The sequence below is a fragment of the Salvelinus namaycush genome, chromosome 34 (assembly GCF_016432855.1).
Source record: "Salvelinus namaycush isolate Seneca chromosome 34, SaNama_1.0, whole genome shotgun sequence".
Taxonomy (NCBI): domain Eukaryota; kingdom Metazoa; phylum Chordata; class Actinopteri; order Salmoniformes; family Salmonidae; genus Salvelinus; species Salvelinus namaycush.
In genome coordinates this window covers 18,838,483-18,849,132 of record NC_052340.1, presented here as the reverse complement: position 1 = coordinate 18,849,132, position 10,650 = coordinate 18,838,483, and the positions used below count along the sequence as shown (strand labels likewise).

Here is a 10,650-nt window from a genome sequence, read left to right as displayed (position 1 = left end):
TTTCCCTTGTCAGCTCGGGGATTCGATCCAGCAATTTTTCGGTTACTGGCCCAACGCTTTTCGGTTACCGCCCCAGTTAGTCTTGCAATACTTTACTAATTTGAGCCAAAGTCTGTCACTTATTCAATCAATCCTTATCATAAATCTTTTGTAATGCATCTTGCAGGAAGAATCTCAGCACTTTCATCTCTCATCAGCAATCTCAAGGAATATTAGTCAGGCATTGAGTATGCACACCTAAAATATGCGTAATAAAGGTCCTAAAACCCACAGAGTGCCTACTGCGCATGTGTTCTCAAAGTTGCTGTTGCAGAAAGCAAATACCAGAAATAAGCCACTGTTGAGCTAACAACCAAAATATCTATGTTCGATCATCTCGCTAAAATGACGTTTTCGCAAATTCCTTTCTCTTGACTTCGCAGGGAGTAAGTATTTTGCGTATTATTTGTTTTTGGTGTTTCCTTTAGCAAAAGTGTTACTTCAGTAGCTGGCTAACGTTAGCTAGTTAGCCTATCTGATCGCTAGCAGCACAAAGAAGTGGTCAATGCTTTGTGGTGCTATGACTCGAGGTATTTAACACTAGCTTGTTAGCATTCATCATTGCTATCTACATGGCTTGCTTATTTATTAACCGATTAACTTAGGCTACAGTTAAACGAGAAGGTAACTAGTTAAGTGACGTTACTGATTTAGAACTACAGTTCCAGGGTTATATTATACATTTGAAAAAATATATACTTTTTGCCACGCAAATATTGGCAGTACAGTAGCTAAGTAGCTAGCTAGTGTTCATTTACATTTTGAATGGTCTATTGACTACTAGACAATGCTGCTCAACGGTGACACCAGCTAGATAATATTTAAGAATTATCTTTGTTCATAACTAGCGAGCTAGTAATATGCAAGTCCTGGCATTCTAGATCAGAGAAGCCCTACCTAGGCTACAACCACGTTGAATGACTAGTGTTATTGATATTTACGCAATGATGCAGGAACATTTCTGGTAGACCCAGTCATCAGAATGAATATATTTATTGTAACTAGTAGCTACATGTCCATAATTTACAAGAACTGGTCCGCTGGATACACTAACCAGCTAAAGTGTAAGACGTATCATGCTTGCGTCATTGGGACTTCAGAATTCGGTCACATTTAGCTTCGTTACAGAACTGAAAAGGGTTCTGGGTGACAAAGCACCATTACATACATAACACAAAGCTGTTCTGCATTGCTTAGTATTGTAAACTATTGACACACCCACCTAAATGGTACCCTAGTCCCTATATAGTGTACTTCTTTTGACCAGAGCCCTATATAGTGGTGAGGAGTTTGTGTCCGGAAGGAAATTCACCATTCATTTTCTGTATTCAGGGTTCACTCAAACATCGTTTTGTTCTACTGTTGACAGTTACCGCTGATTTTGGGATTGTATATCGATTTGCTCTCCTTAAATATAAGTCATCTGACTTATTCGTTTCAGTCTGAGTTGTTTAATCATACTTTTCGCAGCCGGTTCCTTATATCAGGGAATAAAAACTACAATCTGTTTCCTGAATTAGCCTAGTGTACATGTGCGCCCAGCTGGTGACCAGCTGGTGCACATGCACACTACTGTTGGCCCATGCTCGTTTTCCCTGTTGGTAAACTAGCTGGCTAACTGAATGCTAGTTTTCATCCTCATTGCAAAACGTCATAAATACTGCACCCTCAATTGTGATTCTACCAACACAGACAGATATGTACAGTCTTATACCCATAACCTTTTTTCAACTGACTATTGTAGTTTATTAAATCAGACTTTATTAATATAATGAGCTATCCAGGAATGTCATGTGGTAATTGGCACAAGAAAATTCGAGAAAATATTAGCTCTACAGATCACAATGACTATAATGAATGGCTAAATTACTTCCGGACACGAAGGGTCTTTGGAGTGCCTTTTCCTCATCACCACCCGATGGGCCTTGGTCAAAGTAGTACACTATATAGGGAAAGGGATGTAATTTGGGATGCAGACATAGAGATTGGTGAAGGCAGCTGGAGGCTCTCTAGCTGGTAGCCATCATGCAGTCTGTCCTGCTGTGCCCTGGGAAATGAGAAAAGGCATCTCCATCTTAAACCCGCTGCTATCTCTGTCTAGCTGCAGGCAAGGTGTTTGCTGTTGAAGGCTGGGGCGCAAATGCCGGCTAATTGCTGACTGCCATTTTAGAAAGGTCACAATGTACAGGAAATAAATAGCGTTATGGCTGAGTCATTTTACATGGTCAATGTGGTGTTTGACTGCTGACGTGTGTGTCTCTCTCAGCATGGTGAGGAGAGCTTTTCCCATGTTGCATTAGTGGAAGTGTGACATGCTGGCCTGTCTGCCAGCATCATCAGGTGAACCTACCCCGCGATTTCTCTCCCACACGCAGATGAACACTGGACTTCAGCAATGTAAGTGTTTTTATCTGATAGAATTGAGTACTATAATATCAGAGAAATCAGTTTCCTCTTCATATTTCCACTTAATGAGTTGTATATCCTTTCCAGTCATTAGTTGAATGAATTAACTTTGGTTAGGCTAAAATTCCTTGTTCCCTCACTCTATCCTTGTTCCCATCCTAGGGGACACTACACAGAAGATGAAATCTGCCAACTATCCAACCCCAGCAGAATTGGATGCCTTTGCTAAGAAAGTCGCCAACAATCCTCTGACCATAAAGATCTTCCCCAACAGTGTCAAAGTACCACAGAGGAAGCACATCCGCCGCACTGTGAACGGGTTGGACACATCCAGCTCCAGCCAGCGCCAGAGTCCTTACCCGTCTCAGGTCAGCAGCACCAGAGCGGGCCTCCTGGCCGTCCTCCGCACTTCACCCGGCAAAGGCGTCCTCAAAGACACAGACAGCAGCCGAGCCCGTCTGCTTCCCAAACAATCCATGAACCTCCACAGCGGGCCATACGTTGCTCAGAGCACTTTAAACCTCCCCCAGCCTGTCCCCCACCTCCAGGGCATGTCTCAAACCCAGCCCCAGGCATTGGCACAGAAACAGGGCCACCCACATCCACAGCATGCTCTACAGCAGCAGCACAACATGGCTCACCCCATGACTTTACAGCAACAGAACATGGCCCACCCTCAAACTTTACAGCGGCAACAAAGCTTGTCCCAGCTGCAAACGGTACAGCAGAATCTGGCGCACCCGCAGAATGTCCAGCGGCAGCAGACTTTGCCTCACACGCAGACTTTACTACAGCAGCAGCAGCAAAATCAGACACGGCCACAAACCTTACAGCAGCAGCAACAACAGCAGCATCTTCTTCATCCTCCGACTCTGCAGCACCAGACTCTTCCCCACCAACAAGCTTTACTACAGCAGGCTCGGGCTCAAGGTCTCCTGCACCTGTCTGACGTAGCCCAGGCCCAGCCTCCACCTAGTCTGCAACTTTCCCAGGGCCTGCAGCACCCCCACTGCCTGGCCCTGTCACAGCCTCTCCCCCAGGGCCTGCGACACCTGCCTGATGTGGCCCAGGCCCAGCCACCCAGTCTGCAACATTCCCAGGGCCTCCCCCCATCTCAGCCTCTCCCCCAGGCCTCCGGTGCCGGCCCTGGCTCCCCCTCTGCTTCCAATGCCGTGCAACCCCAGCCAGGCCCCCCCTATGGCCCCAGGAAGCTGCCAGATGCAGACGTCCCACCAAACGTAACCGTATCTACCTCCACCATCCCACTGTCCATGGCGGCCGCCCTGCACCACAACCGGCCGGGCACCGACCTTAGCAGCATCGTGCACCAGATCAACCAGTTCTGCCAGGCTCGGGCCGGACTAGGCGCCACCTCAGTGTGCGAGGGCCAGATCGCCAACCCCAGCCCCATCAGCCGTAACCTCCTCATCAACGCCAGTTCCAGGGTCAACACACCCCACAACCTTGGCCTCCTTCCCTCCTGCCTGCTGGGCCACACAGAGAAAGCCCCCGGTGCTAATGGCCTACAGCCCAACATGGCTGTTATGAACAGGATGCCACCTACTTTCCACACTGACACGAAGCAGCAGTTACAGCAGCAGCAATTACAGCAGTTACAACAGGCTCACCAGCATCAACATCAGTTACAGCAGCTCCAACAGGTTCACCAGCAGCAGCAACAACAACATCAGTTACAGCAGCAACATCAGCTCCAACAGCAGCAAATCCAACAGCAGCGCTCCTGGAACCAGCACCAGCTGGCTCACATGCAGCACCTGCCTGATGGAGCCCACCCCTGCAAGAACCCAAGGAGAGAAGCCCCCTCTGGGCCTGGCTTCCCTGCCAAGACCCACAACTACCCCCAAAAGCTGCTGGCCTCGCAGCCACAATCTTTCCCCATTAAACACCCATCAGACAAGACAATCCCCTCGCCCCCCGTCACCGGCCCAGCGGGCGGCATCATGCCAAGCTACACCAACGGGCGCTACTTGCAGGTTCCATGGGGCAGCGTCCTACAAGCAGCCAAAAGTGACTGTCTAGGCCCACAGGATTTGCCCATGGCCTTCCAGGGGGGCCCGGCAGGGGACTCCATAGACTGCAGCACACCAGGATCACAGTACCGACCTGGAGCCAGACCCGGGGTCCCAGACCTGGGTCAGACCAAGCTGATGCAGCAGAATGTGAATGATTACCTGTCTGGGGAGTTCCAGGCGTTCCAGCAGAACCCAGGCGCCATGGGGAAGATGCACAGGCCCCCCATGGGTAGAGCTCCAGCCCAGAGCCCAGAGCTAGGTAACAGTAGAAATATCCATGCTCACCACCCAGGCTATAGATAGATATCTCTCTTCACCTCACCAGTCATGTGTTATGGTTGGTGAATGATTCAAGGTTACAATCAGGTGTAAACATGTTGTAGATATCTTGCAAGTGATCAATTGAATGTTCTCCCTAGTTGGTTGCTCCTGCTCTCAATGTTCAATCGCTGACTTATCTGTCTTTTTAAAAATGCGTCCTCAGCCCTTTAAAATGGTATCTGTTAAACCTTAGTGCCAGATGAAAGGTTTTATATTGTTATTCCAGTGATGAGGAATACTTACTCATACCACAACATGGACATCTGCTGATTGTAGTATTTTCTGGGAAACGCTATTGTGATCTAGGACTAGGTAGAGAACCTAGTAGGGCTACATCCTGTCCACATAAGTGCCAGTTATGCCCAGGTTGTCATGGAACCAACCACTCCCTTTTACAGTGGCTTAAAATTGGGTTTTCTTTCCTGTCCTATGTTTACATTTACAATTATGCATCTATAAAAATTCCATATAGACATGATGGAGGATACATGCTTTTTAATGCCCCAATGAGACTAATTTGCTGAAGGGGTATTTGTGTATGCTAATATGAATCAGGTCAATGTCTAAGAGTATATTCTTACTTCAATCTCTCCCCATATACAGTAAGGTAATGCTACAGCCATTGTGTACTGCCCTCTTGTGTATGGTAAGGCCTTAAGACGGAGTGCTTTTGAAGTCATTTTGAATTGTTTTATTTTATCCCTACCTTGTGCTGTTACTTTAATTGTCTCTACTTGAATTTCACCGGTGACGTTTTCAGTGTGATGACTTGGAGAATCAAAATGTTATGCTAAACAATTACAAAAGGAACATAAGCTCACTTCTGGAAAAACATTAAATGTCTTTGAATAATGTGAACCCTGTAGAATCAATCCCTTGATCTTGAAAGGAATTATCTGTGTGTGCAAAGACCAAATTGATCACTTGCAAGTACAACTGAACATACCAGGAGGTTAATTTGCTACTTTGTTTCACCACTATACACTACTGTAAACAATTCCTTGTGGATCTTTGCCTGTCTGTGGGGGTTGTGGTAAGCTGAGGGGTATCCTACGAAGCAGGTTTGAGGAGTTAGAGAGGTAACTTTGGTCAACTGAGTTCAACTCGGGATAACCGGTCATACGAAAGTGGCTCACCTTTTAGCCAGGTAAATCTCTGGCAACGAATCCTTTAGAACTAACCTGCGTTGGGGAAGGCTAACTCCACTTACACTGAATGAAACGACTGAGCCACGAGTGGAGGACCAACAGAGTTAGATTTCCACCCTCTTGCAAAGATAGCGTCATGATCCCTTTCATTTGAGGAAGATTAGTGATTTAAATATTTAATACATTTTTGTTTGTCTTAGAGTAATGTTAAAATATATCACATTACATATTTGGTAATGACAATGCATTTTATACTTCACACCCAGTAACACTTTTAATAACTTAATAAAATTGTATCGATAGGAGTGGGGAAAAAGGTCCTTGTGGTTGTTCATTGATAAGCGCACCAAGTTGGCATCAACGATAAGTAATAAAGATGGTGCTTCTAAAAGCCCATTTCATACCATAGTCTGTGGAATTTGAAAGATTTTATTTTGATTTCACCACAAATGAAAATGTGGCACTGACTCGCCCATGGATTGATGTTTCAGCCATGTGCGACACGTGCAGTTACTACACTACCCTACCCTGCGGATGAGCAATATCCACCTTCGTAGTACGAATAAGAGCTGGATTGTGACGCTAACGGATTCTGGCTAGCTTTAGAAAACCCTAAGTAGATCTAGCTTGCTTCGTAGGATACGCCTGTCCTTCACTTGCTAGCCTAACCCTAATTGTATATTGTCTCTGTACTACCTAGAAAGAAGAACTGAGATCCAGTTCTTTTAAATGCAGGTTACCTCATACTAGTAGATGGGTCTAGCCGTAGAAATATAATTACTTCTTATTCTAGTAATTGTATTTCTATGGGTCTAGCATGCTGCATTTTCCCTCAGTTTAGCTTGGGTAACGGCTTACTTTTTTGATGGCCTCACATTCCTCCTCCCTGATAACTCTTGAAAAAAAAGCCTTAAAATGTTGTATTAGTTACCCTCGACACCTTAAATGTTGTATGACTTACTACACACCATGCTGGATTTCCTCAAACTGCATGGTGTAGAATCCTATATCGAAAATAGTTATGATACTAGCAATTGTTTCTGCATATGTTTTCATTTAAGGACACTGTAAAATTGCTAAGTAAAAATCCTCCTTTAATGGATGAATAGTATTTAGCAGAGTTTTATAGGTGTGTGTGGCACTGGGCTGTAACTATGGTCTTCAGACTACGTTTCTTTAGTTGTTTCTATGTGACAAATAGCCTTCAGTAATTTAGATCTTAGCTAATTTATTTCCTTGATCACTGCATTCTGAAGTCATAGGTTTTTCCTCATAGGTGCCATAGGTAAAGCATATCATCAGACACAAAACAATGCAAACTGACGTCTCACAATTAGCTGCATTCAGTAAGAGATGGAAAAGTCATAAGTCATTTTATGTAGCCTTAAAGGTGCTACACATAGGATTTTGCATTGTCATTTCATAAAATGGCCATAATATATCTGCAGTAATAGTGGAATGATATCGTTTCATAGTATTACATACCTGCCCAATTAGCTGTGATATTCATCTCCCGCCAGAGACACTGTTGGGAGTCTCAATGTTGTTGAAATGGGAAAGCTGTTTTGACTTTAGCTGTGTTATTTAGTGGAAATCGGGTCAAGCGGCCAATGTAAAAAAAAAAAACGCTCCGTAATTTCCTGTTGTATTTCAGTTGTATGTGAGAAAACAAGCACTGAATAGTGTAGGGAATCATTGTACCATCTAAATCTGTGAAATATATTTTCAATAACAAAAAATATATCGTTTTTACAGCTGTTTTGAAGCTGGTGGACCAAAACCGAAATTAAAAGGCTCAAGCGTGAGTCTCCATGTTAGGGGAAATGGGTTGCGGGAGAGGGTAGATTTTGTTTTGGAAGTAGCCTAGTGCTGTTGCAATTCACAGAGCTTCTGGATAGAATTTGTCCCCTATGTGTAGCACCTTTAATCTTATGGATTGAGCTTTCTTCCCTGAGGGCGGGAGCTAGATTCTGTTGTTTGGCTCTTACTACTGTTGTGTGCCTGGCCCTTGAAGCTGCTAATGAATTCAAGTCTGAACACACAATTGTGTGTGTGTGTGTGTATAGTAATGATGTATGGGTTGTACTAGTGGAATAAAGGTTACTATTTATACTGTTGTCATGGATTTTTTAAATGCGAGATGGTAAATCTTTGCAGTGGAAATGGACCAACTGTTGCTACAGTGAACCAAGCAATGTACCTGTCGTTACATTTTAGCTGATTTGTCCTGTTTTATGTTGTACCGCTCGAGAAAATCAGGTTTACAGTTACTATTTCAAATGAAGTGCCTCCACTGGATTTAATATGGAATGTGTGTGCGCGAGAGAGAGAAAGGGTGTGAAGCATAGCCTAGGTGCTTGTGCACACTACACAGTGGTGCACTTCTATCCATTGTTGGGGGCCCAAGCTTCTAACTACTGATACTAGACAGAAGTCCGTTCTCACGTGCCACAATGTTTCCAGACACTGTTAGGAGTCTGAATGGTTGCTACTGAACCACTGACCAAAGTCACCAAGCTTTCCCCACCACCATGGCCCAAAGCTTAGATACAGGCTGTGTCCGAAATGGCACTCTATTTGCTCTATAGTGTATGACTTGACCTAGGGTACTATTTAGAAAATAGGGGGCCATTTTGGACACAAACATTCTTTAGGCAGGTTGGATTGAATTAAGTTTAATGACTCATGCTATTTTAAGGTGGTGACAAAAGTTGTCTACCTTCCTCTAGACAGTTGTAGGAACAGCATGTGGGACTGTGATGACTAAATTGTGCTTGTGAGAGAGAGTTTCTGCTCCATATAAGTGGAAATGTGACATGAATGGCAGTGGTTGGGGAAGCTCATGTTTCTCTACTTTGTAGAATTGTGTTATTCCAGTTTGCCTATCCTTCAGAAACTATGCCTTGCACAAACATTCTCCCCTAACCAAAATAAAGTTTGCATTTGCAAAACCGATTCTGTTTATTTTATTTGTAACAGCAAGGCTTGAGGTGATACGTATGAAATTGAATTTTCAAATGATATACAGTGAGTCATTCTAAACATGTACAGTGCATTCAGAAAGTACTCAGACTGACTTTTTCCACATTTTGTTACATTAGTCTTTTTCTAAAATGTATTAAATTGTCCCCCCCACCCTTAATCTACACATAATATCCCATAATGACAAAGTAAAAACAAACTGATATCACATTTACATAAGTATTCAGATGCTTTACTCAGTGCTTTGTTGAAGCACCTTTGGCAGCGATTACAGCTTCAAGTCTTTTTGGGTGTGACCCTACAAGCTTGGCACACCTGTATTTAGGGAGTTTCTCCCGTTCTACTTTGCAGATATTCTCAAACTCAGTCAGGTTGGATGGGGAGCGTCACTGCACAGCTATTTTCAGGTCTCTCCAGAGATGTTAGATCGGGCTCTGGCTGGGCCACTCGAGGACATTAAGAGACTTGTCCCAAAGCCACTCCTGCATTGTCTTGGCTGTGTGTTTAGGGATGTTGTCCTGTTGGAATGTGAACCATCGCCCCAATAATAACGGTGGGTTAACTGCCTTGTTCAGGGGCAGAACGACAGATTTTTACCTTGTCAGCTCGGGGATTCAATCTTGCAACCTTACAGTTAACTAGTCCAACGCTCTAACCACCTGCCTCTCATTGCACTCCACGAGGAGCCTGCCTGTTACGCGAATGCAGTAAGAAGCCAAGGTAAGTTGCTAGCTAGCATTAAACTTATATTATAAAAAACAATCAATCATAATCACTAGTTAACTACACATGGTTGATGATATTACTAGTTTATCTAGCGTGTCCTGCGTTGCATTCGTGGAAAAAGCACTGTCGTTGCTCCAACGTGTACCTAACCATAAACATCAATGCCTTTCTTAAAATCAATACACAGAAGTATATATTTTTAAACCTGTATATTTAGCTAAAAGAAATTGTTGATGAATCGTTACTGGAGAAATGAGACCAAGTTGAGACATTTGGACGAGGTGGATAAGGTATAGCAAAGGCAGTTTATTCAAAGGTAAAGATATCTGGCAAATCGTGCGGCACGGCCCCGTTCGTCTAGCTCGTATGGAACCGTCGGAAGAGAGAGGCCCGAAACATATTGTGCAGTTCATTTATGCAGTATATGACGTATGTATATTCTGGGAGTCTGTTCGTCGGATTGGTCGATCTGGGTCGTGGGTAGTCCTGTTCGGGCCTGGTGTCGACGTTCCATTGGCTCTTAACATTGTTCATTGTCTTTGTTTCCCAACCTAGGAAAGAATGTGTATGCGTGTTGTTGTTGCAGGGGCCTTTTCTGCGTGTGTGTGTGTGTGTGTGGTTGGTATCAGATGAGAGCAGAATGTGTCTGAGAGAAAAGAGGGGGTGGGTGCATTTTGTACAAAGGATAGCTTATGTTGAGAAGTTGTTATAACAAGTTTCCAGTATCTATTACAATTTCTTACAAAATCCAGGTTAGCAGGCAATATTAACCAGGTAAATTGTGTCACTTCTCTTGCGTTCATTGCACGCAGAGTCAGGGTATATGCGATAATTATAAACGTTTTGTTTTCGAAATGATAGTTTCCGGATTCGACCATATTAATGACCAAAGGCTCGTATTTCTGTGTGTTATGTTATAATTAAGTCTATGATTTGATATTTGATAGAGCAGTCTGACTGAGCGGTGGTAGGCAGCAGCAGGCTCGTAAGCATTC

The 10,650-nt window shown here is 44.0% G+C and overlaps 1 protein-coding gene across 1 annotated transcript; it reads left to right on the top strand.

The window, feature by feature from the left end:
• The first annotated feature begins 297 nt into the window (after positions 1-297).
• On the top strand, positions 298-7,616 carry LOC120028625 (protein FAM222B-like). The gene is made up of 3 exons (XM_038973838.1): positions 298-425; positions 2,306-2,436; positions 2,608-7,616. The coding sequence occupies exons 2-3, from the start codon at positions 2,352-2,354 to the stop codon at positions 4,779-4,781; spliced, it is 2,259 nt and encodes a 752-aa protein (XP_038829766.1). The 5' UTR covers positions 298-425; positions 2,306-2,351; the 3' UTR covers positions 4,782-7,616.
• Positions 7,617-10,650: the final 3,034 nt, after the last annotated feature.